This window comes from Neolamprologus brichardi, chromosome 7, assembly GCF_056152115.1.
Source record: "Neolamprologus brichardi isolate AB-2024 chromosome 7, ASM5615211v1, whole genome shotgun sequence".
Classification (NCBI taxonomy): Eukaryota; Metazoa; Chordata; class Actinopteri; order Cichliformes; family Cichlidae; genus Neolamprologus; species Neolamprologus brichardi.
Window position 1 is genome coordinate 31643968 of NC_142110.1, and position 27646 is coordinate 31671613.

At 38.8% G+C, this 27646-nt stretch overlaps 2 protein-coding genes across 5 annotated transcripts in view; both read left to right on the top strand.

Moving 5' to 3' along the window:
* LOC102783266 (E3 ubiquitin/ISG15 ligase TRIM25-like) overlaps positions 1 to 21471 on the top strand; it is a 105069-nt gene extending 83598 nt beyond the window's left edge. Inside the window, exon 2 of the mRNA XM_087842681.1 lies at positions 21256 to 21471. Within this exon, the coding sequence (XP_087698807.1) occupies positions 21256 to 21471 (216 nt within the window). The remainder of the gene's footprint in view (positions 1 to 21255) is intronic.
* Positions 21238 to 27646, top strand: part of tcf4 (transcription factor 4) — a 241975-nt gene continuing 235566 nt past the window's right edge. Inside the window, exons 1-4 of one of the 4 annotated variants that reach the window (XM_035915060.2) lie at positions 21238 to 21911; positions 22020 to 22111; positions 22442 to 22480; positions 26884 to 26956. In XM_035915060.2, coding sequence (XP_035770953.1) covers positions 22040 to 22111; positions 22442 to 22480; positions 26884 to 26956 — 184 coding nt within the window. In that variant the 5' untranslated portion in view covers positions 21238 to 21911; positions 22020 to 22039. Of the gene's footprint in view, positions 22112 to 22441; positions 22481 to 26883; positions 26957 to 27646 lie in introns of all 4 variants that reach the window. The other 3 variants (XM_006782080.3, XM_035915066.2, XM_087843490.1) reach the window with 3 other exon arrangements.

Here is a 27646-nt window from a genome sequence, read left to right on the forward strand (position 1 = left end):
CAGTTTCCCCTGATGGAGATCTCTGAATCTGTTTGCAAAGTGACAATTTCTGGTTTGTCTAGTATATGTTCAGCCTCCCCAAGACTAAATTTGGGCCTCAGTAAGAACAAAACAGGCTGCAAGTGGTGTTATGACCAAAAGGTTGCATGGCAGGAATTACACAGCGGAAGGCAAGACATTAGGCAGGGTACATACACTTTAACAAATAAATGTTAGGTGCATATGAAGGAGGATTATACCACAATAAAAATAGATACTAGATACTACTACTACTAAAAAAACTACTACTAAGAAACTTTAGTAGTTGTGTTCAAGACAACTACACTCTCTGTTTTGTTTTGTTTTGTGTGTGTGTGTGTGTGTGTGTGTGTGTGTGTGTGTGTGTGTGTGTGTGTGTGTGTGTGTGTGTGTGTGTGTGTGTGTGTGTGTATGTCCTCAGGCTGAAGCAGGTTGAGAAAATCTGTATTCCATTAACTGGTTATGCTTCAGACCCAGCCCTCCTCTCACCCTGTTTTTGGTGCACTGATGCTCACAACCTGCCGCACAGCCACATCTGGTTGTTCAAAGGCCCCGATGAGTGCATGTATGTGTGTCTGTGTGTAGGTATTTTCCCAGCAGCTGCCTGCAATCTTTGCGAAGTGCTTTGGTGTCTCTCACACACCAGCTCGTACCAACATACGTTATTAAAGCCATTAGCTGCTGTGAAACAAGGTTTTTCCTCTGCCTCAGAGCAGTATGTCCCTGTGAGTGTGTGTGAATGTGCGTCTGTCCTGACCAGCAGAAAAGGAAAGCACACATTCATGTAAACGGTTAATGAGAAGCAGGCTCTGTAGTTGTTTGTGTGTCACATTTTTGGGAAAGCAACCTGTTATTTAAAGCAATCTTTGAAGCATTACAGAAATATAACCTTATTAAAGTGCAGTATAGTTATTTCGTAGTTATGCTAGCAGTCTGGATCGATGGATGTCTGTCAGTCTGTTCTTCACTTTGGTCCAAACTGAAATAATGAGTACTTTGTTTGGTTTCTCTTTATTATATAGTACTCTCAGTTGTCCTCCATTACCACTGCATTTTGTTTTTCTGTTGTTTGGGGAAAATGCTCAATCAAAACTTTATTTATATCGCCTTTTTCCTGCAACTTTAGGGCTTAAAATGTTTTACAGAGCAAGACGTCATCCCAAAAAACTCAGTATAGTCATGCACACACCCACAAATCAGTACTGAGCCCACCACGTGAAACACTAAAAACTGGGGAAGTGCTATTAGTGATGGAAAAGCCTGGTAAAAAATATGAAATAAATTAACGAAATAATAAATAACAGGTTAAAAAAAAAACAATAAATAATGAAAAGAGGGTAAAAAAAAAAAGTACAATACATAATTAGAACAAGGTATCAGGTGTGAATAGAAATAAAAGAGTAGAAATAAAATGAACTCAAATAAAAGCCAAGGCAAAAAAGTGCATTTTGAGTTTGGTTTTAAAAGCTTCAGCATTCTTTGCTGTACTCAGATTTTCAGAAAGCCTGTTCCACAGATGTGGCGTACAGTAACAGGAAGTTGTCTCTACATGAGTTTGAGTTCTGGTTTCGGGAACAATTAAAAATCCTTGACCTGAAGACACAAGGGTTACAATATGCTAATAACATAAAAGTCTTTTTAATAATTAGAAACCAAACAGTGAAAGAATCTTGAAATCTATTGTGAAGCTATCAGGAAACCAGTGCAGAGTTTTTATATGTGTGCTCTTTCTGGTCTTGGTCCACTTAAAGGTCAGAACCTTTAAGGTGGACAGTCAAACATATGGAAATACAGTACAACTGAGTACAGTACAATTCTAATGAGCTCAGAAATCAATATTTGGTGGGATCACTTTAATTCTTCAACACAGCCTGAAAGGCAAGCTTTACTGTAATTTCTTCAAGCAGTCTCCAGGATCAGTTCTCCAGCCTTCTTGAAAGATTTTCCAAAGCTCTTCTTTGGATGCTAGCTGCCTTTTGTTCACGTTCTCTGTCAAGATAACCTCACACTGCTGTAGTTTTCTTGAAGTCTGTGCTCTAGGGAGGCCAGTCCATAGCTGATAGTATTCCACTGTGTCTTTTTCTGTCTTTTTCTGTCCTTTTACTGCAGTGGCATTTAGTATCAGTGTTCATACTGAAAAGTGAAGGCACTGTAAATCAGATGTTTGCCAGATGTTATTGCATGGTGGATCAAAATCTGATGGTGCTTTGTGGTCTTCATAATTCCATCGATTTCAGAAAGTGATGAACCAACACCACTGAGATATTTTTTTTTGTCCCCCACTTGTCCAGTTACCTCATATTTTAAAGAAGTACTGCACACATGCTGTTACACACGTTAAAAAGTCAGTCATCTTTAAGTGGATTATAAAATTACTGGAAATATAGCAAAAGTAAGCTGAAACAAGCATGTGAGTCACAATAAACTCAGCGATGTTATTTTGTCTGCAGTGACTCACTGTGTTTCAGCTCCTTGATGTTTAGTTGATATGAGGCTAATGAGTCTGAGTTCAAATGTGAACATCTGTAAGGCTCACACACACACACACACACACACACACACACACACACACACACACACACACACACTTCCTTTATTGCTGTTTCTGTTTTTCTTTTCCTGTTCTTGTCATTCACTCCATTTACTACATCTGGACTAGAAAAAGCTGGTTTATATTTGTAACTGAGCATCAGGATCTCTTAAAGTTTTTCACACCAAAGAAAATGTGTTATCAGCCATCCTGCCAAAATTAGTTGATTAAAAAATGGAGAAGTCTATAAAATGATGGAAAAAATGACTTCAGAACCACGCAACACGAGAAGCATTCTCTTAAAAGTACTTTAATTGTGTGACTTTATAATTCAGTAAAACTTAGCAACTGACACTGTGTTCACAAATCTTCTGCAGTCCTTTTGTAGGATGCACAAATCATAGCTTTTCCTTTACACAGATTTAAAAGTTGTATTAATCTACAACAAGCAGACACAAATGATCCACAGTTGTGGCGCATACTTAGAGTAATATTATTATCTCACTGGATGTTGGTTTGTCTCTAGCCTAATTCTTTTCTCCTCCTTTAAAGATTTGGTTTTTTAGCCTCCACATTACATGTTCTTTGGCTACTTCATTAACTTGGGCTACGAGTCATCAGTGATGGGAATGACGGCGTTACAAGTAACGGTGTTACTTTTTTCAGTAACGAGTAATCTAACTAATTACTATTTCTATTTCTATTACAACTCCGTTACTGTTACTAACAAGAAAATGCGGTGCGGTCGCGTTACTGTTTTTCAACAAACAGACGGTTGAAGCTGTGTTCAGCTTACTGCACCGTATATCAGTTGCACGGAAGTAGCTGTAAGTAATCTGGGCGCTACAGCTTTAAGCAGCTGCGCGCACTCCCACAGGCGGTTATCCCTTTCTGGTAGACGATCACTTTCTGACACAACACCTGGAGCTAAGGGGGCAAAACAATTGCATGAGTGCTGCTGTTTGACTGAGGAAGAATAAAGTAGTCGTGGTAAGCCAATCACACGACCACTTCAAGATGACAAAGCAACAAGGTGATATAGTTTTTAAATTGTGTTGATAGGCCGCGTAAAACCAGAGTCGTGTTGGTGGAAAAATGCACCATATTGACCAGTCAAAAAGGATATGGCAACATGACATTTGGCTGTTTAGGAAGACGGGGAAGTTTTCAGGAGAGACGGCGAGAGAGAAAGAGAGAGAGAAAGACAGCAAAAAAAATTTGTGAAGTTTAGCATGTTTTGAGTGTGTAGTTAATGTGTTGTCTTGTGTAGTTAGTGTGTAGTATTGTGGATAGTTTTGTGTTGTGTGTCAGAACAATGACGCGACTGCTGTCTCCAGGTAGAAACAGGAGTGATACACCTGCTGCTGTCAGACCTGCAGGTATCAGGCTGTGATGTTCTCCTTTATAAGGGACAGAAGTTTTTGGAGTGGCACAAATAATTTGTGGCATCTTATTAAATGCAGAACAGCTGATTGTTCTGTAAATAGTTTGAAATGGTTATTAAAAAGGGTAAAAGGTAAATGGCTGCAAATAAAATTGTTGTTTGCAAAACTTGTGCATAGGATTTTAAAATTGACAATTTATATTTGCATTTAAAGTTATGAAATATGATTCAATAAACAAGTTTGTGGTTGTTACAGTAAAAAATATAACTTTTTCTACTTGGATTTTATGTTTTTGTCTGATTTTAGATCAATTGTGCTAATACAGTATGTCAAAATGAAAACATAACTGTAAATTCAGGAACATGAGGTTGTGATGAAAAGAATGATACCAAACAAGGCAAAGGAAATAGTTTTTAAAGGTGAAATGTAGAGGGAAATCAAAAGTAGTTAAAAATGGCCAATTTCACCCTGGACCCCAGAGGATTAAACATTTTTTAAAGTAACACAGTATTTACTTTTCAAGTAATTAATTACTTTTAGAATCTTGTAACTCAGTTACTTTTTTTGAAGAAGTAACTAGTAACTGTAATTAATTACTTTTTCAAAGTAACTTGCCCAACACTGTGAGTCATATGTTTTCTAGCGTCCTTGTTTGTTTACATGTTGTGCAACCCACAAAACATGCAAATTAATATTTTCCCCTGCTAGCCTCCTGAGTTAAAGCTTAGCTTGTACATTATGATGACATAACAAAACTAAAGCTCATGTTTTAAAGAGCTGGAGAAACTTCGCTAATATTAAAGCTCAGAAAAGAGATGAGTCACATCTCGCGGTATTTCTTTACCACTTTCCCCAGTTCACTCGATATGGCAGCTGCCAGTTTGCTTGTGCTTCTTTACACTAATTACTGGAGATTTGATCTGTCGTAATGAAATAACAACCAAAAGAGTGAACTAAGATTCATTTAATTGTATTCTTTTTATTTATTGTCTCTCACTGCCGCAAACGAGTGGGCAGTCTCTAAACTGGCAGTGGGGAGTGGTCAGTTAGAGCTCATACAATCCACCACTTTGGTCCATATGTATGGAAGAAGATTAGGGCCACCGGAAAAAAGTGGACACGTCTTTTTTTCTTTTTTCCAGAAAAAAGAGAAAAGAGAAAAAAAGTCAGAATTCTGGGAAAAAAGCCAGAATTATGAGATTAATGTTGTGGTCTGGATGAGTGGCTGGAAACTAGGTTCCTGAACTTCCCTGGTCTCCGCCCATGGGCAGGGCCACCACACCCTCTACCGCCTGGAGCTCATTGAGCACATTAGGCTGGGAGATTTAAGATCTGCGTTCTTTGCCAGTTCGTCAACTACTCTACGTCAGTAACCAGGCCTTATATTTCATGCTTCTGACTGTAGAAGTCTCTGCCTCCGCTCTGGGTACTGCGCTTGGGTTCAGTTACTGTTACAGGTCTAAGGCCTTCTGTGACAATTAAAGTCAGAATTCTAACTTTTTTCTCAGAATTCTGGAAAAGAAAAAAAATCTTCCATAGATATGAGTAACTGAAACAACTGAAGCTTAGCACAGATATCCAGTGCTAATAAACTTCAGCTGTCACTTTAACTGATATTTGTTTTAAAAGTTTATTAGGATGGAATTGGATGGAAACTTGTAGTTTTGTACTTTGCACCATTTCCAGATAAAGATTTTGCAGCATTAATGCTACCAAGTTATGGCAGTATTATGAATATATATATAGCACAATGCTATTACTAATTGTTTGCTTCTGTTCCTGATTAATCAGCTAAACCCATTTTTTTTTACATGCTATTACTTGTTTATTATTTCCATATTATTACCTTCTTGTTTCCACCTCTTACCCATCTACTATTACAACCAACCAGCTTAACTGACCAATACTGTTAAACCTTCAGCGGTATTAAGCGGACATATCATATATTCAAATACTTTCTTATCTACACCTCTTGAATCCTAAAAAAAAGTAGTCCTTTATGATGTATATATTCAAGAGAGTTCGGATCATTGCAACACTGCTGGTCTTCAGTGTCTTTCCTCTTTTTAATTAAAAAGATATTAGTGTAAACCCTAAATGGATGAAAGTGAGTGACACTGACAGTTATGAAAAATCTAAATGTAATTAATGAGCATTATTTCAATGTGGGAACTAACAGTCGGGAAAAACGGATCAACAGGAGATTATACTGCAATCTGCTCCATGAGAACACACATGAGAACATGCATACACCAAAATACACACACGCACATATTCTGGTTAGATTTTGGAAGCTAAGCATTCCAACAATAAATGACCTTTTGTTTAAATATCAACAAGCAGAAGGTTCTCGGGCTCAAGGCTGCCAAAAATCAGAATCCATCCATCAAGATTTGTGTTCATTATAAGAGAGATGAGCTAAAAATAACACAGGCCCAACGGTGGAAGGTGCAAACTAAACCCAGTCTAAACATTTCTAACTCATTACACAACAGAGCGGATTTACTGTGGTTGAAAAACAAAATTAAATGGAGAGGAAAAAAAAAAAAAGAATGTCTTCTTACTCACTATTTATTATGTTAGAAATTAAAAATCCTTAGCAATACCGTGATGCTCATTATGTGTAATTGAAAAAAGCAGGAAATGGTGAAATACCAGTTCACTGTCCGTCAGTCACCAACAGCTTATCTGAGGCTGGGTTGTGGGGGAAGCAGCCTAAGCAGAGAAGCCCAGACCTTGCTCTGACCAGACACCAGACACCAAGCATACCCAACCAAGATTTAGCCTATCCAGCGTGCCCTGGGGAGAGCCCAGGGCCTCCTCCTGGTAGGACACGCTCAGAACACCTGATCAATCTCATCTGATCACAACTGCAGTTTCCTCCACAAGAGGGTAAAAACATTTCATAACCACACTGCCCTCAGTCTGCTCCTTTCCTCCAGATTGCTGCAGTGCCAGTAAAACATGTTCCATCTTTTTTTGTTATTGTGACCAAAATAAAAGTTTCAGACAGACACTTACGTCACTGTTAGCCTGAGTGTAGCGAACATTATCAGAATCCTGAAAGTTGCTGATTAGAGTCAAAAACTCTGAGTGCAAAAGCAAAGAAAAAAGTGTGTGTGTGGGTGCGTGTGTGTGTGCGCGTGATGTGCTGTGTGCGCTGTGTTGTGGTTCTAGCAAACACATTACTTGTAGCAACTGAAAGATTTGAGCCCATCGACTGAAGTGGGTCTGTTCTTTTTATATAGCATCTGAGCACACCACAGCTACACACATACCACAAAGAGCAGACCTCAGTGGCAGCAATGCATGGGTTGGATGTGGTGGCAAAATGAAACAGGTTCTCTTCATCTGTGAGTGAGTGTGTTGACTCGAGTTTGGTAGAAACCAACAAATCCCTGGTTTAGACTGCTCCCCGCCGTCCTCTCGCTTCTTTTTTTCTATTTTTACCTTTCCTGCCTTCTCTCTCTCTCTCTCACTCATTTTCCCTCTTGTTGTAGGTCACTCTTTCCCTCGCTTGCTCCTCTCTCCCAGAATATCTCTTAACTTTCCCCTCTTTTGCCTTTTTTTATCTGCTGACTTGGCACCTCTGCCTTCCTTTTAAACCTCTCAACACACACACACACACACACACACACACACACACACACACACACACACACACACACACACACACACACACACACACACACACACACACACACACAGAAGCACAGTCCCCTCAACACTTGTACTTAAGCACAATAGTTATATTCAAATGTGCTCCCACATGGCTGCTGTGTGTGTTGTCCAAGCCCAGTCAGCAGAAGTTGGAGTTGAACACAGCGACCTACATTTGAGGTTAATAAATCAAAATAATCTTTTTTTCCCCACTTAAAGCTAATTTTTAGGATTTTATTTTTGGTTATTTCTACTTTATTAATGTGGATTCAGCAAGTAACGGCAGGAAGGGCTAGGGATAAGATGAGAAGGAGAAGAAGAGAGGATTTTTTGTACTTAAAAATTATGAAATAATGTGAATTATCCCATTATTGTTATTCAGGCTTTCATTTGTGAACAAAGAGCATCACAATGGATAATGGTTAAAATGACAATAAATAAAGGCAGTTCTAATAGTGACAATCATTATTGCAAGTATTGATGGAACATCATCTTAATAATTAAATGATTACATGAAGCATAGGAATACGGAGGCTGGACTCTGGTTCTGTCAACCTTTATAAAGATGCTAGAGCAGGAGTGGATGATTCATTATTCCAAGGAGCCACATAAGAAACTGGAACTGTTGTGGAGGGCCACACCGATAAGTTTATAAAGAGATAAAATTAATAATGAGCAGAACTGGTTTCATCTTATTTGTTCAGCACTTCATAACAGTCCCAGTTTGTCATGTGGCTTCTCCGGGAAATGAATTCCCCACCCCTGTGTTAGAGGGCATTAGTAGTGTCAGTCATGTTTGGTGTGTCGCTGCACAACTACTAAAATGTATTAATTGTCCATGAAGATTTTATTGTTACCAATGATATTTCATTTTTCATCAGGTCCTTTTTGAGTACTTCATCAGTTTTATGTGCTGCCAACCAGAGATGGGCAGTAACGCGTTAATCCGATTACTTTTTTCAAGTAACGAGTAAAGTAAGGGATTACTATTGCAAAAAAGGTAATTAGATTACTGTTACTTTCCCGTAAGCACGCTGCGTTACTGCGTTACTAAAACCGTGATTTTTTTGCGAGAATGTCTCATGACAGTGACGTAGGCGAGTGCGACGTTCGTGGCAACAGCTGTGTGCAGATCAACAATGGATAATATATCGAGTGCGGGAAAGAGTATGAGCGTGGTAGTACTGACCTTACTTTGAGTTTAATTCCATAAAAAGTGACAAAAACATTAGTGTTCATTGTGCGTGGGAAGAAAACTTCTTTTTACAGCGAAAAAACCCCCTAAACTTCCGAGCAAGCACCGAGTGCGCAACGACATAATGGGAAACTCACAGAGAAACTGCCGGATTCTTCCACTGACCGCTGCGGCACACCTGCACCAGGGCAAACCTCCGCCTACCCTACTCCTGCTTTACAGGTGAAAATAGAGCAACAGGACCGCTGAGTCTTTGATTTTATTTACTTGCATCTATGTGAAAGAGTGAGTGTAAACACAAAAAACTATTTTATTTTATATGCTGGAATGTGCAGAAAATAGGTTTAAATGTTAAACAAATTTCTTCCAGTCAGAGAATGTTGTATATAATTTAATGTTTACTTGATGCATAAAGTAAAAGATTAAAACTAATAAAACAAGTTTTAAAAAGAGACTTTTTCATTTGATTACATTTTGTATGATGGATTATGCAGAAAAAGTAGAATTGGGCTAGAATTAAAAAGTAACTAAGTAACTAAGTAATTAATTACTTTTGAAAATAAGTAATCAGTAAAGTAACGTGATTACTTTTTGGGGAAGTAATCAATAATTAGTTACTGATTACTTTTTTCAAGTAACTTGACCAACACTGCTGCTAACACAGACTGTTAGTATTAACACATTTGTTTTACATCATTTTTGAGTCCAAACATGATGTAGGAAAATATTAAAATCTTTAATGGCTGCTACTTTGCGAATCTCAGATATAGATCTAAATGCAGAACCCTGAAGGATGACAAGCACAGAGGGAGCAAATTAGGAACAGGTTGAACTAACGACCGCGGGAGACAACTCATAGCAGGGCAGGCAACTTCAAATGAAGGATGGAGACAAGGGCAGGAAGTAAAAGAATTGAAGGTTAAAACTAGAGCTGTCAATTGATTAGTCGAGTCAAGTGGCTTTATTGTCATTCCAACCATGTGTACAGTACACAGTGAATCGAGACAACGTTCCTCCAAGACCATGGTGCTACAAATGACATATAACAGACAATCAAGACAGGACTACATAAAGTGCAGTTAGGCTATAGCTTATACTTCCAGTATCTTAGAATATACCAGTTTGACTATACTTCTGTCTCTTTGCTCTGCTGTTGTATTCAACAGAGGCTGAGCAACCCAACCTTCTTCCTTCTTCTTTTTTCGTAACAAGACATGAACACTAAAACACCTCAAAGGAGAAAGAAAAGAACTATAGCATGCAGTACATACAGTACTTTTGTTTCTTTGCACTGAACCAGTTGCTCAGACAGACAAGCATTTTAACATTTTCAGATGTTAGGGCAGCTTGTTAGCAAAGTGCCTCTCCGCTGTCTTCATAACAGTCAAAGCACTGACCCAAGTTTCCACTGTGGTGCAAAATAATGTGCTGTTACCCCGAGGTGACTGCGATTACTTAGTGAAGTCTAATAATCTCTGGTGAGTGTAACCGCGTTGTCCTGCCCTAAAGCCGCCTCCACTTTGGCTTTCTTGTCTTCATACAAGTTGTGTGTCTTGGTTACAGTGGTGGCTCTCAAAGGCAAATCATGCAGTCGTTGGATGCTATGTGAATTATTTTAAGTAGCCCCTCATTAACAATGTTAATCGGTCTGCAAGCTGTAGCCACCCATTTAGCTATGGCTGTTGAAAGTTTGTTGCTTGTAGAATTTCTCAGCGTCTCCTTTGAAAGCTATGCAGCATAGTCTGCCTTTGGTGACGGGGAGGAGGGCTCTCTGCATCAGCTGTGTGCTTGGTTAGCAAGTGATATTTAAGATGGGATGTACTAGGGTGGTAACTCAGTTCACATCAACAGTAAATACAAATGATTTTGGTCTTCTCAAGAGAAGCATCTGGCAGAACTTTAAAATCAAACTTGGCGTTCAAAAGAACCTTCTCTTTATCCATTTCTGCTCACCATCTATAATGTTACTGCTGCGTCGCCAGCCAGGAAAGAAACTAAAGCAGTGAGTTGCTGTGAAAGGGGACAGTAGCAAAACATACTTTGGCACCAAAAATATTGCTTTGTACCCTTTGTTTGGAATGACAGAGAGCTGTTTCAGAAAGAAGCTGCAGACAATGCAATCCACCAGACTCCACTGGCAAAAAAGTAATTTAACCTTGCAAAACATGGGAGGTGTTCATATACTGCTGCTTTGACAGCAAGAAGGTTCACATCTCCTTGTTGGCTCAACATTTCGGTTTTGAATTAGCCATTTCTCTTTGTGGCTGACTCCAGCTTCCCCTGGAAATCTAATACATGTTAGGGTTATGTGTGATTCTGTGGGGGACAAAAAAACTAAGTGGCATGCATCAAATAGATGACATAAACTTTAACAGTTCATAGAATAAAGTGCTTTGATAATGCATGGGGAAATTGTGATTTGTAGTCTGAAGGACTATAAGTGGTCTGTAAGGCTAGACAAGTATACAAATATTTTGTTTGCCACACATGCTTTTTATATTAATTAAGTTCATGTATACCTTCAAGTTCGTTGACATAAATATTGCTTCATTCTTGATTTCTTTTGAAAATGTACTGATATATGATTTTTTAAGTGATGCTCATCACTTTAAAAAAAACATATAAAGTGATGCTTTGTATGTTTAAGTCCTTAAACATATAAAGAAAAAATAAAATGTCAGTAATGAGTGAAATTATAATCAAATTACTTTGGTTTAAGTAACAAACCTAAAAAAATCCTGTAGTGACTTTCTGTACTTCCATTTTTTATAATTATGCTTTCATCCATCCTTTCCACATGGCCCAACGGTAGGAGCGTTTTAGGTGGCTTACAGGCACGTCTTTGACTTTCCAGCTTTTTTTCGCTTTTTTTCTATGGCTGAATGAAGCTGTGCTTGCTTAAAGAACAACTTTACTTTATAAACAGAAGGAAGTGGCCTGAACTTCACCCCGGCTGCTTTTTCCCCCTCCTTTCACTCTTTCCCCTCATACTCACTCACTTACACACACATACAGTAAATACATACTGCAGACACCTGTGTAAACCACTGCTGCCATCTGCTTGGCACCCGCCTCCTTATCCCAAAAAACACCCTGGCCAGGGATATCACACACACGCACACTCACACGCACACACACACACACACACTCACAGAAACATCCACCCTCACACTGTTAAGCAGATCAAGAATTCTGCAGGGGAGGTGTTTAAACATCTGAGATCTGACACGCGCTGAGTTTCTCCAAATGAAAAGAACCTTAGTTACTCTTTAGGTCTTGAGCTGTTAATAATTGTCACCTCACCCCGAGTGAGCAGGTGGGGCTGCACAGCCACACTGCAGTCAGATGTGAAGATTGGAAATGTGTAGCCCATTACTTAAACTTCAGCAGAATAAAAACCTCATAAAAACCAACATGGAATCCTGCTCATCATGTTGCAACTGCGTCTTCAACAGTCTGTGTGGGTACAGTAACGATGACAATTAAAATGTAGTGCAGTGGTTAGTGGCTAAATTGAAGCAAATTGAAGTTTATAAAGCACAAATACCCACCCTCCCATTGCAGCAATAGAAGCACGCTATGATTGAAAGGATGCCGCAGCCTGTACTTTCAAAGCTTTTGAAAAATTCTATAATTTTTCAGGGAATCCTTGTAATGCTGAGTAGATGGAGAGTTATGATTGGGTTGTAATGTAATTTTCTTCATGTGGACTAAATAATAGAAAATAACTGAAAATAACTGAACTTTTGTAACTATTAAAGCTCTGTGATGGGCTGGTGTACCTCACCTTTCACTCCCATAACAGCTCTCATATGATCCTGAACTGGATAAAGGGTGGATGATGGATGGATGGGTGGATGGGTCAATTCTTAGTGTGCAGCATGTTAGTGTATTTAGGTTCTGGTCAGCCGGGCACTTTTTGTTTGGAGCTGACATGGTCACCCTTTGCCTGTATGGATTTTCAAGTCCAGTTTTCCTCCTAGAGTCCAAAGACCTGCAAGGCTAGGTTAATAAGTGATCCTAAATTGGTCATAGGTGTGGATGTATAAGTGCATGGCTTTCTGTCTCCCTCTGTTAGCCTTTAGATAGACTGACTGTCCAACTCTCTCTCTCTCTGTGAAAATTGGGATTGGCTTCACCTTCCCCTGTGACCCTAAGCTGCAAAAGCAGTTAAGAAAATGGATGGATGTGCTCTCATATTTTTCTTGGGGTTTGTTGTATATCAAACTAAAGGACACATTGCAAAGCAAATGTAACTTTGCCGTGTGTCCTTAAAATTGTGAAAGGACTGTGATCTTTTGCTGCCACCATGCCGCTGGGCTCCTGATGGGGACTTTTGTTGTTATTCTCACCTGAAAACACACCAACCAATTACTTCTATTCAGCAGAGTTAAACGGCAAACTGAATGAGGTGATTAACGTAACTAGAGAATGGAGGGCTGATAGCAAGTGATGACTGGAAACTGGACACCAGATGGTCAAATCTTCAAATTAAAAACTGATGTCAAACAAAGGTAACTTGAATAAATACTATTAGGTGGGACTCCTGCAGGCTGCCTCACTTACTGCTGACAGAAATGTTGCAATCAAATATTTTTGCAGTAATCGAGACAGTGTGTTTGAGTTCCACTTAATAACTTTTCCTATATTCCTCCTGTGCAACAGTCAGCCATTCAGTGGTGCATAGACTAAATTCAGTAAACACAAAATACAAGTTTTAAATGATAATATTTTGCCTGTGTGGAAAAAAGGATTTTATACCTTAGTTACTCAATTCAGAATCTATCAGTCTGTACTGATAACTGGTTTCTGGACTAGAGACATGCAGGTCAGTCATATATAACTTAATTTCACCATTTTCAGATGCAATGTTTTTGATAAAACATCTCATCAGTAGATGAGTTTCAAAAAGAAATACTTTAGTTTTGGAAGGGTTAAAAGCTTTTCAGGGCTCTAGGAGTCCACAAATCCCCAGTGAGAGATATTATCTTCAAATGGAGAATTAGTTAACCTTCCTGGACATGGCTGACAGTCAAAGATTTCTCCCAGAGCACCATGATGACTCATCCAAGAAGCCACAAATGTTGCAAGAAAAACATTGAAGGTGCCTTATCTCAGTGAGGGTCACTGTTCATGATTTTAATATATGAAAGATACTGGGCAACATCAGCATCCATGAGAATCAAAATCACTGTTTACTCATAAGAATATTATGGGTAAACAGATCCTCTTCTTTTTTCAAAGCACCACTGATCCCAAAGAGTGTTTTATGGATTGGAAGAACATTCTGCTCTATGACAGAAAATCCGGAAGAAAACTTGCAGATCATCAGTCTGTAAACTGAAACTCACACAATGACCCCGAACATAAAAGTCCACCTCTGAATGGCTGCAAAGAAATGTAATTCAAAAACCACCGTGTACTCCACTACCAGTTGGCGAGTGGTTGCTGGAGGCCACAGGGAAATTGAATGCTAAAGCCCCACACAGGCCTTGCAAGACACCAACTTGCTTGCACACATTCACCAACAGCTCGGTAGTGGAAAGTGTGATGCAAACCATGAACACAGACTCTACAGAAATTTATCATCCATCATCAAAATAAAAGTTGCAACCTTTGAAAATGCAGTGGTATAGCACAACTTTCACTTTCAAATGTCACTACTGCTCATTAAGAACTTGGCAACTGTTTGCAGTCAATTCTGTGTCTTCTATTAAACTTTGAACAACTGTGACAATTTGCTTGTGACCAAAACAATCACAAGGAGGTTTTTTTTAGTGCAGAACCCTACTTTTTACTAATTTCACCACTTTTTTACCTCCGGAAACCACCAGGCAACACATGGTGAATACACATTTCTCTCCGATGATGGGTCTCTACGTCTTTGTGACTGAGATCTTATATGATACTTTCTAAAAGGCAAGGTGTTCACCTGCTGTTGGGAACAACTATGCATTCGGTATCCGCTCAAGAGGAATCTGGGGAGGCTGATTAGTGTGGAACCAACACTAACACCTGAGCCATGGTCGCCTACAGTTAGGGGTGTGATTACTCATTACTCAGTTTCATGATTTAGCTTGTTTTATGGTAAATTTAAATTTAATATTTGAAAGAGTTTAGTATTGGGTAAACTGAAAAAAAAGAAGACAGCAAGAGCGGTTACGTAATTTCTCAGGCCGTCAAATCAAGAATTACAACAAACCAAAGAAAAGACAAAAAAGAAGCATCTTCTTTCTGCGCGGTGGATGGTTTGAGTGGGGGGTTTTTTAGGAAGAGGGCATTCGATGAGTTCAACAGGAAGACGAGGAGGAGGAGGAGGACGATTGAGGAATGTTCCAGAATGTTGATAGTGGGGACTGATTACACAAAGACACACAAACCACAAAAAGAAAAACTGAAAAGAAAAGAAAATGAACACACAAAACAAACTTGAGCCAGCACTCATCTACTCGTTTTCCTTCCCTCTCTCTCCCATCTCCAAAAGCACTCACACTCTTGCGCACACACTTACACACAGTGATCCGGGTGGAATCAAAGGGTATTAGCTGTGTGGTGTTCAGTTCCTCCGGTCCTTTCCCAGCATTCTCCACAGCTGTACGATTACACAGGTGTTTGGCAAAAACACACAGTTAGAGACCACAGAGGGGCTGCATGGGTGTGTGTATCTGTGTGTGAGTGTGTTTGTGCATGAGTGAGAATATGCGTGTGATTGCATGCCTGTTGTCCGTATGTGTGTCTACATGCACAGCTTCCCTGCAGGAGTGTGTGCTTTTGTGTGTGTGTGAACATGTGTGTATGTTTAAAGCATTAGTTTCCTCCCAATGAATCAGCTCAGCTATTTTCTTAACCACCATCACTGCATATTTTTTTATATCCTTGTATCTTTCTCTCAGTCTTTATTCATCCTTGTAGTATATTTAGAAACACGATCAGCAAAGCTAGCGACATCAAATATGGCTGCATTACCTGGTATTCACATTTTATGATGCAGTACATGTAAAACCTTCAGTCTGTTACTACTGAATAAGTTGCCAGAAGCTGCTAAGCTACTGGACTCATTTACCCTGTTTGAAGCCTGCAGCATTTGTTGCATTTCATCCTCATCTCCAACTATCCAACTATTTTTTTTGTGAACACTCTGCAGATGTTCCATTCTGTCCATGTTCTGACTTTTCAACTTTAATTGTATTTAGAGGAAGAGGATAAAACCACAAAGAGACAAAACTCATGAGCAAGGTGATGATTGTGTTGATGTGGCCCAAAAGACATCCGTGCACAATGACACACTCAACAAACTCAGGCTGTTCTGTGAATGCTGTCCTTCAGACACTTCAGTATGCTAGGTAGAACTCAAGGCTGATGGTCTGATCTTGGGAGATCAATTTGCAATCTATGAATGTTAAAAAAATAAATAAATAAATGGAAAGCACACTTCTGACCTGACTGAGCCCCATTCAGAAGTGTAAATCGCAGATTCTTCCACTTAAAGCTGCTGTTTGGTCACAGCGAGAGACCAACTGAGTATCCTCATCATGAAATTTTAAATTTCAGTTTGACACAGAAGCCTATGACTTCCAGGACCTCCAGTAAATCCAGAAGCAGTCTAGACGTGCATGGTGAGGCGGCTTTGAAGGGAAGATCAGCCAATTTTAAATCAGGTTTAATTTTTGACTTTCACGGATTACACGATGCATATTCAGGAATCTCATTTTTGTGCAGAAAACGTTCTTGAAACTCCAAAGAAATCATCCTATGGGTAAAATTATTGTAGGTGCAAAACTGTAAGATGTAAATCCAATTTGTCTGGAATAAAGTTGAGGACAAAACTACTGATATAGCAGTTAGCAGGCAGACAGGTTGAAAGAGCAAATAAACAGCTCAGTGTTTCATTTCATTAGAAATGATGTGACATCAGTGTAAATATTTAGATCTGCTTTCATATTTCTTTTGTGTTTACAACATGGCCATAAATACAGTATGTATAGTGTGAAAGTAGTCAGTTAGACAAATCATAGTAGAAACTGTAAAACCTGCATTCACCAACTGAATTATATCTTGAAACTCACAATCTAATTGTAGATGATGTGCAGAAGCTTCTCTTCATCAGTAGCTGCATAAATAGCTTCATCTAGAGCTACTTATTCATGGTGATATGTTTGTATTCTAAAAAAGGACTGAGGTTAGCACAGATGTCTATTTTAAGCCAAATAAATGTAATAAAATATGGTTCGCCGCCTGTGTTGTAGTTCACTTTGGCTTTCCCAAAATGTTTAATTTTATGACAAGATGATTACAACAATTTCAGAAGGAGACGATTTCGAGAGATGCCTTCAACTCAAAACATCTCAAAACTTTTTAGGTGAATAGTTAATTCTCATTGTTCCTGCTGCCTCTTTTTCATTTGTCAGTTACATGAAATTTCTCCTTTATTTCCTTTTACAACAGGCTACACTTTCTTGGCAGAGAAGTCAGTTTTAGTTCTTGGACAAAGGCCAAACCTGAGGAAAAAAATTGAAAAGACCTGTTGAAAAAGAAAAAAAACCTCACCGGGGAGTTTTAGAACAACTTCATTTTTTCTTTAAATTAGTTTCAGTGAGCCATGACAGCGAGCCAGCTTACATGATGCCAGGGTGAATGCCAGTGAAGCTTTCAGCTACAATCTTTACATCTTTTCTGTGTTGTTTTTGTCTATACGAGCTATAGTTATGGGGGGGAGGTTGAATTTTGTTGAATTTATTAAAGAAGGGACTGATGGTGGGCCTGTGACTTTTAGGGCACATATGAGAAAATGGCTTATGGTAAACCAGGTCTGTGATGACTTTTTACTCACCTGGTTGTATTGTTTGTTCTGGTTCTTTGTGTGTGTGTTTTTTTTTTTTTGTATGTTTTTGTATATCATAGCGTTTTATGTAACCTGCCCAGCAACTGTGCATGAGAAATAGAAGGTTTGCTAAAATCTAGCATGTTTACATCTTATATTTTTATAATAATGCCCATTACTTTCCCAGTACTATAAATGAAAAGAAGAATGTAACGCAACTTTAGTCCTCTAGTGGTAATAATGATTGTGATGGGAAGGAAGGACAATGATATAAAAGGTGTAGTTGGAGAAATGGACGGGTCGAAAAAAAGAAAACACTGGAATCGAAGACACAAAACCGCTGTTAAGTTCATCCTTTGCACCATTAGGCAACATTGTTTCTGTTAATCACGACTGCTCTATAACCTTGCTCGTTGTACTCAAAACTTTACAGCGATTTTCAGCAGTTTGATGTTTTTAATCTGTGGCTTGTCTCCAGATACAGTGCTGGTTGTTTAAGTTTGAGTAAACCTTTTTCTTATATCTTTCCAGTTTATTATGGAATAACTTTTATCTATCAAATGTAGTTTTTTTTTACTTACATTTGACCCAGATATCACATGTGTACTGGACTCTTTGTATTCCTGCTGTGGTTCAAGGTTAACATCCAGACAAAACCAAAATATGTTGTTTGAACTTCATGTGACTTCCCGCTGATAATGGAAGAGAAGCAGCAAGAGGCCAATTAAACCATGTCTTGGTGTCATTTTAAAGACACGGAAAGTCACCAAATTCCATTTAGTGTTAGCCATATGTCAAAAGAAAAGCGATAATTAGATATACAGTAGTGTAATACAAATGTAGTAAAGTGTACTAGACTAACTTGAACATTTGAGTGCTCGTCTTTTTTTGTCGTATTTGTCATTGTTTTCATCCTGGCAGCAGAACAGACTCTAAACACATTGTTGACATTTTATCACTAAATAAACTGAGATGGCTACCAGGAGAGCAAACACACCACTCAAAGTTCACCATTAGCATTCGACTGGAGTTTTGTTTATGCCCACTAGATGTATGTTAGTCTTAAATTCACTCTTCTTTTAGCTCTGGTCCAAAGCAGCATACTTCTATGCTGTTTATCTCTTCAGATAAATGTTTAACCTTCCAAACTACCTAGCTGCTAAATGTGTCTTTTTTTATGTCCTTGTTCTGGGTATGCTGGCATCTTTACAAGGTTGCTGAGCATCAAATTAATATTTTCTGTTACAGTTGTGACTAAAATATATAAAGCATTATTGTGTATCTTCTGTAGTAAATCAGATCTGGTACAGTTGCAATTCAAAACCTTTACAAATACTAAAAAGAAATCAGAGAAACGGACTTGTTGTAATAATCATCCTGGGAACAAGAAGACTTGTTGTATTTCAAGATTCTCCTAAGATTTCTCATCTAAAGACACTAGTTTTCTAAGGTTTGCAAAAAGCTTTTAGAGACATCTGTTGGATTTTTTTCTGCAGCAATCACGTGATCACACATCTTCATCACACACTAGCAAGCTCACATAGCTTCTTTGACCACCTGTAACATGTGTTACAGGTGGTCGAAGAAGCATCTACAGCTGTGTTTTTATGCCGCATAAGTCTAATGGGATCCACTATTTGTGTTTTGGCAGCAAAAGATGCACCAATACTATGTTAGGCAGGTGGTCACGTGCCTTATAATTTAGGCTTTCTTCTTCAGCTAGGCTGTAAACATAACTACAAAACTAAAGTTGGACTTTTCTACATAAGTGTATGTGTTTGACATGTTTTGGAAGCCATACTTAAGTGGCCATTAAAAGAAATGGCCTAACTTTTTCAGCCTCAGTCAAGAAACATTGTTGAATCTTCATTATTAAAACAAATTTCACAAGATGCATTGGTTCTAGTCACTGTAATTAGCCTAATTGTCCTAAGAAGACAGTTCCTGTAGTTAAAACATGGTCAAAGTTGCCCTAAAATTGCCCACTAATATCTGAAGTGGAAAAATGCTCATTTCCTGTACCTGTCAGGGAGCTTGTCGTTACTTCCGTTGGCCAAAGGTGTCACCAAATCAATCTGGAGTGAAATCTTTATTATAACTCAGGAAGCAGAGAAAGGTGTTCCTCTTACTGTAAGCAAGCAGTTACAGGAGCATTACGTTTTACACAGTCCTGTTATGTCTGAATTTAAACATTTTTAATATTGCATAACTTCACATGCGGACCCACTGATTCTCTTCTTCCTGCTGCACTATTATTCATATTTTTTGCATCAGTATTAGATTAACAGAGTTTACAAAGAATAAATTGGGATCATTTACCAAGAAAATAAGTTAAAGCTTTTTATTCTAAATAACCTTTTCTAGAAATCCATAAAATCCACCTTATTTTACTAAGAATGCAAAAGACTCACTAAAAGCTTATTATGAATCAGTCTTTTAGTTGGTGGCACAGAGAGGAGCATTGATTACAGTTGGGAAAACTTGTTGCAATAGACATTTGAGGAGAATGTTATGTAAAAAAGACATAAAGGTTATGAACACACGTGGTCATATAATTCTCAGTCCCACTTGTGATGTCTTTTCTGAGGGTCACAGAACAGGTGGAGGTTGGCCAAGCAGGCTCTCGCTTGTTGCTCGACCCCTAAAAAAGACGTTTTAACGCAGGGCCCTTTCTGCAAACAGGATTGTAGTATTAGCTTTAAATAGAGGACCCTATGGTGTAATTTCCTCAGTGTTTTACAAAAGAACACAAAGTAAAGCTGGAAAGAGAATCCAGTATGTCTGCCAACTTTTAAAAAGTGGATTAAGAAAACTGTGGTGTGTTTACTGTCCACTTCATCTCCAACTTGACCTATCAACACCCTTTTTTAACATATGAATGGGTGACTTTTTTTTTCTCTTATTTTATATAAAGTGACTTTTAGTTTGTCTGAGAGTAGAGGGCTGGCAAAAGGCAAACAGCAAGGGCAACAAATAAGCCTTTATGTTGTTCCTGCACCTGTGTGTGTTTGAGTGTGTGTGTGTGTGTGTTTTCCTGGCATTTTCTCTGTGAGAGCAACCCGCACATGCAGGGTGTAATTTGCAGAAATAGGCCAGTCATTTTATACCTGCAGGCTGTGGGCTGCACAAAGAGAGAGAGAGAGAGAGAGAGAGAGAGAGAGAGAGAGAATTACAAAGTATTTCCAGAGTAGAGAGTTTTGGTACTCTTGTAGTTTTAAGTGGTGACCCATAGGGGGGTTACCGTACAGGTCAAACACTGCACTTGTTTCATTGCAAACTCGAATGAAAAGACATGCAGAACATCAAGATTCATGCATACATGGAGGGACATGAGCATAGACTGAGATGCACTACAAGTGATTATACAATGAGTTTTAAAAAAACAAAGAATAAATCTATATGATTATTAAATAATACACAACATATTTAAAAGATTTCTATTTTTTAAAAGTTGTATTTGACTGGATTCACGAAAGAGTTAGCAAACTCCAGAGGGGGCAAGAAGGAATAACCTTTTCCTTCCTCAATTAGCCCAATTAATCCAAATCAAACTAGCCAATCACCGCGCCAATCAATCAGCGAAACAAACCCGATTTTTCTTGGAGATTTATTTATTTTCCTGTGGATTTTCCGCTCTCTCCTGAAGCAGCGGCGGCAGCAGCAGCTCGGCGCTCGGCTCAGTGGTGTTAAACGAGACTGTAAGCTAGGTGGCCGCACGATCACATTTATCGCGCCGAAGCTGTGCCAGACGCACATGGGATCCGTCCTGCTTACCGGGGGATCTTCAGCACCCGCAGCCGAGCGGAGGGCACCGTCAGCCCGGTCAGGAGGAGCGCTCAGCCTGCCTGGACTCTTCCGCTGACGCAAAACAAACGCAGAGACACACACACACAGACACACACACGCAGAACAAACACTACACATTTCGGAGGTGATATTATTCCTTCCTGAGACACAAAGTGTTATTTATTTATATCGTATGCGAGCCTGACAGTCAGCCGCGGCGGACAAACTGCGTGTTAGCGCGGGGAGGTCGGACTTGTTTGGCAGGGGAAACACACTGAAACACACGCGAAAAGACTCCCGTTCTGTCGCCCCCCTTCTTTTATTTCCTGTCAGTTTTTTTTCTTCTTCTTGCGATTTATTTCCTGCTGCCAAAACCAGGAACCCGGGACTGAGCCCTTACTCCGAGGATGAAAGAAAACTAGATTTGCGATCGAGGCTTTGAGGTTGTTTTACTGGATTTATTTCGCTGTGGAGGAAAAGCGATCCGGGAGCGGAGCGGTGCGCAAAAAAGCCGAGGTCTTCCTCCTCTCTTCTCTCCCTCCTTTCTATCTCTCCATCTATCAATCTGTCTACCCATCCTCTTCTATCTATCTATCTGTCTCTCCATTTGTTTCCATGTTTTAGGTCCGTGCGATTTTGCTAAAATGCATCATCAACAGCGGATGGCAGCTTTGGGAACAGACAAGGAACTGAGTGACTTACTGGATTTCAGCGCGGTAAGGAAATCCACCTTCTTCTCTTATCGCTAATATGAATAAAATGACAGGTATCATGTGAGAGCAAGCCGTAGAGGAGAATAAAGGCGTTCTGTAGGCTTTACAGCCACCACTGTTTACATTTTTAATGTATGAGTTGCACGGCACATAGCCCAGCCTGCATATTTTAGCCTTCACTCAGTCTTTTAACTATTTGCACAAAAAGTTGTGTGTTTATGTAGAGTAACTTGCAGAAAGTCAGTGCATATTGTTGGTTTTGTGTTGTTTAATTTTTTTGCTTGTGTGTGCAGAGAATTGTGATGCTGCATTAGTAATTTTGTTGTCTTATAGATGCGAAACAGCGATTTGAAAATGTTCCCAACATCCATGGTAGTATATCTCATTTTAAGTCATTTTTTTCCTTCATGTGTAGCCTGATTATTGTTGTTATTATTATTATTTTTATCTTTCTACCCATGATAGGATTTAGTAAATGTTTTTCCTTTTTTCTATGCGACTTTCTAGGCTGCTCCATGCACTCTGCACCGTTTCGTACAGAATATTTCATGCAAATAAAAAAAAAAAGAAAAAGGCTCGATGTTGAATCATGAACCTGCATGACAGACAGCTAGACAGCCAGCCGAAGAGAGGGAAATGTGTCATACTTTGTCCCCGCAGTGTAAATATTCCTGCAGCATTGCTGTTAAATGTCCAAACCCGCGATTGGGTTTGAAAGTGTGCGTGTGTTTTTAAAGAGAACAGCCTGAGTGGTGAACTTGACGGACAGGAAATAGAGTCCCCGCTCTCGCCCATGTTTTCTCTGCGCCTCTCCTCCTCTGGGAGCAACTTTGGTCTGAAGAGGAGGAGGAAGAGGGGGGGAAAAATCAGAAACACCCCTAAATGATGAGAGGGGAAAAAAACTGACTTACATTAATCCGGTTATGAAACGTTGAGAAGCAGCATGAACATAATGGTATCAAAATATCATAATAGTATTAGGGACATGGGTACAGTGATGCTGCATGACATGCAAATAGAATTTACCTGCAATGTTGTGAGTTATTATATTAATTTTAATACTGTAAAAGCATAATATCACAGCCATGGCCTGTGCATGCAAGTGACTTAACAGGAGTGTGCTACAAATAATTTTTGATGCGAAATATATCATAAAATATACATTTTTACAGGAATTAAATGCCAAAGAGAAGATAGTGTGCCTCATGACTCTTTTGATTGAATGCACAGCTGAGGCCTGCTAGAAAATCTGTTGTTAGAGCCATGCAACCTACACGTTAGTGTCTTGTAATGCACTACCCTTTTTTATTATTTGAGTGCAACATGTTGATAAGAACTTGTGCATCAACTCATACAAGTTAACCCCTGTTGCATTTTTTTTAGATTTAATAACTTCATACACATATCAGAACATGTCTGTAGAAAAATTGTAATTATAGAACACACACTCTCTTAGCTAAGTAGGTCTCTATTTACCATGTTTATGGCAGAACTATCGTTAAAGTCCATGTAGAAGGATAAGAAGTGCCCAAAGTCGACGGAAATCACAACTAATTTACAATTTAGTGGCACACACAACATATTCAATTACTTTGGGAATAGTGGCATATATTTAAAAAGAAGCAAAATAAAAGGCTCAAATTATTTTACAAATTTTAATCCTGTACAATGGTTAACTGAATATTTTAAATATGATATATTTGATAAAATAAAATAAAATAAAATAGACTCAGTAAACTGATTTATAATTCCAGTGGCAAGGAGATGCTGCTGTGATATAAATATTCTTCATAGTGCTATTATATCTAGTAAGCCGGGTTATAGTATAAATGGTATAAAAGGTTGTTTAGATATTATATCATAGGTGCAAAATGCCAAAAAGTTCAATCAGAAGTTAAATTATGCACAAAAGTAGAAAAATAATTATTGTCCTTAAGAGATAATGCATTAATATTAAAGGCATTTTCCCTGGTTTAAAAACTGAACAGGTTTTTAAGATATGTCAATCAGCCCGTCTTAATCTGAAAAAAAAAATCAAACAAAGGAGGGCAGCAGCAGCTAAAATGTGTCTCCGCTCATTATAAACGCAGACTGAACATTAATTTATTCAATCATCTGTCCTTACACACCCACAAGCTGACACCAGAAGCTCAAAGCAGTTAGACTGGGATATCGATAGACCTGCTAATAGTCCGAGTTAGATCGTTTATCTCCCCAACGCTTGTTTTCCCTCTTTATTTGTCGCAGCTGTGAGAGAGATTGAATACACAAGCAAGCAACCTCCTTGTTCGGCAGACGCACTTCCAGGCCCAGCAAGCAGCATTAAGAACAGTGATGGATCAAGTGTTCGCTGCTTTGGGTCAGGGTTTAATTTATCAGAATTCTGGTTGATCTGAAATAAAACCAAAAGCCTCTCAAACGCCTTGACTTAGTACAGTCTTGTACCGTCTGTAAGTGTGAAGCTCGGAGTGTGTTTGCGGCATTTCAGCCATGCCAACACACGGGCCTGATGTTCATCCAGAGGGGTTATCTGTGAGGGTCAGATGTCTCACTTTGATAGCATGAAGTGTTCTGTCGTAAAGCTTTACAGTAGCTCATCTCGAAGCACGGCAGGAATCAGTATTCAGCTTCAGTCTGTCTTAACGTGGGCTTGATTTTCCTGTAGATGTGTAGAGCAGATGGTGACTAGTTCTGATGATTATCTCATATGTTTAAGTCAAATATGAAGTAGATATGAAGTGTTTCATTCCAAAATAAGCCATCCAACATTTGGCAAAAGTGACACTTTAGAATGAAAACATATTTTTCACCAAGGTGAGCAGGCGATATAAGTGGTCCTGTTTATTTTTCACAGATGCTGAAAGAGGAATTTGATTTCTCTCCGCTTCACAAAAATAATCCCACAGTGTTTTGGAACACCAAGTCTTCATTTCAGTGTTTAGCTCTGAGCTAGGATTCTCTGATTAGGATTGAGTACAGACCTAAATGTGTCCATAGCATCAAGTGGAAAACAGTGAAGGGCCAAAACCTTGCATCAAGAGGTGCTGACCAAAGTCAGGAATCTGATTTCTTGACTAAAACTCCAAAATAAAAACGTGTACATTGAATTTTACTTTTAATATCAGTGCCTTTGATTCCCTTTTTAAATTAGGACATGACATCATTCTGTAGATGATTTTATTTTGAATTATTTAATTATTTTACAGCAGCCAATCAAATTCAATCAACACGATACCTAAGAACATTACATTTTCTTGTAACTCTCCTGAGGTTGACTGCAAACAGTTTCTTTTTTCTTACATAAAAGTGCATAAAGACAGGATTACTTTGAGTTTTCTTCTAAAATTTACAGTTGCATTGGTTCTCTAAATTTCTATATATTTAAAAATGTTACTCTCTAAAGGACTTGAACGTTAGGGACTTGATCTGGACTTGGAGTGGGAACTTTGATTTAAGATACTGACTTCTGGACTCCCCTCTTCCCATGACTTGGAACTTTCATGTTTTGATGAAGGACTGGATTTGGGATTTGAGTTTTCACTTGCTGGACTTACGTTGGTACTTGACACTGGACTTGCCTATCTTCTCATGATTAGGAATTTGCCTGTCTCAACATTGGACTGTTGACATGTTTGTCTTGATGTGAAATATCTTCTCTGCAGGACTTGACCCTCACTCATCTTAACTCTGGGATCTTTTGACCTTGCATTGGGACTTGGCTTTTAACTTTTTGGAACGTGACCTTTGACCCCTGGAACTTGCACATTTTGATGAAGGACTCGACCGTTTCACAACATAATTCATAACATATTGCTCTTGATTTGGGATGTGATTTTTCACTTGTTCGAGTGCACTTGCCCTGGACTTGCTTATCTTCTCATGGACAGGACTTAGACCTTGCCTGTCTTTACTTGGGACATGACTATGATTGCATCGATTTGGGTCTTTTGACTTACTGGAGCTTTACCCTTGACCTTTGTTGGATTTAAACATGACCCTGGATTTACCTGCCAGTCTTGATGTAGCACTTGACTTGAACATGTTAGTCTTGATATGGGTGTTGTTGCCCATACGTGCACATGCGTGACCTGGGACTTGTTTGTCTTCACTTGGGACTTGACTATAAACTTCTTGGCATTGTTTTGGATCTTGACATTTAACTTCCTTGACCTCTCCTGGGATATGACCCTGGACATACCAGTTAGTTACAAAATTGTTTTGCAAAACTGCATCTTTTTTTTTCCTTAAAAAACAAAACAAACGGCATAAAATCCTTGAAAAGATGTATACATTGGTTTAATTTTCCTTACAGAGTTCCTGAAGTTCTTGTATAGCAGTGAGAACTTCTGTGACAACTTTGGCTTCTTGAAAAACAAATGGGGCTTTTCTCAAAGTCAAGTGTTTGGCACTCGAACAGATGTATCTTATTAGTATTAAATCAACCAATACCCAGCCCTAGTCACATTGGACACTTTCCAATAACATCCACACAAAGATTCCTTCCAAAACAAGACATCATGCATTTAAAAAACAGACAGTATACCCTATGGAGAAAAAAAAAAGGGGGGGGGAGTACATGTTACCATTAAATTTATGACATTTCCTAATAAGACCATAATGAGATGAGGGGCTGACAGCTCTCAGCCAAATGTTGGATTGGCGTTTTGGAATGAAGCTTTTCACGTGTAGCTGCATTGACGTTTCTGTAGAGATGTGTCTTGCTGTGTGCAGTGTCAGTGCTCTCGGAGGTAATGTGCACTCTGTTTGTCTTGTAGATGTTTTCCCCTCCTGTTAGCAGTGGAAAGAACGGGCCAACCTCCCTGGGGAGCGGACATTTCTCCGGCTCAAGTACGTCAGCTTTCTCTTTTTTTTTTTTCCTCCCTCACTTCATCATCTTCTTTTTCTTCTTTTTCTTCCTCTTCTTCTGCTCTTTTCCTCAGCCTCCTCCTCTCCTTCCTCTTACACCTGCTCACTGCTGCTTTGTTTGCTGTTTGAATTTTCTAATGTGGGTAACAGTGTTCAATACGTGGATATGCAGTTTTTGGTTTTTATGCTGTGTTGCATTGTGGGTTACTTTATATTTCAAGCGGACTTGAAAGCCAAATGAGATTTGGCTTGACAATTTAAGAACACAGCTTACTCATACTGTTTATATTTTTTACATTACTCGTATTGTGTACAAACAATAACATTGCTTGGTTTGATTATATGACTTTGAATATGCTTAAATCTGTCTCATAATACTTTCCTACATTGTTTGTAGAAAAATGGTCTCCGTATTATGTATTTTATTTAAACAACAAAAAACAAATCACCCAGTTTCTTGAATCTGGGGACATTGTTGTTTTTAACATTATTCAAAAAAGAGGAAGTAGATAATTCTCGAGTTAACTCACAATATCGATTTTTATTTTTATTCCCGCTTTATTTCACATTATATAAGTATATGAATGCCAATCTTGGATAAACGGTGATGTGATTTTTCTGACTTTTTTTTTTTTTTGGGGGGGGGGTCCCATCTGTGTTTCAGCTGCTCAG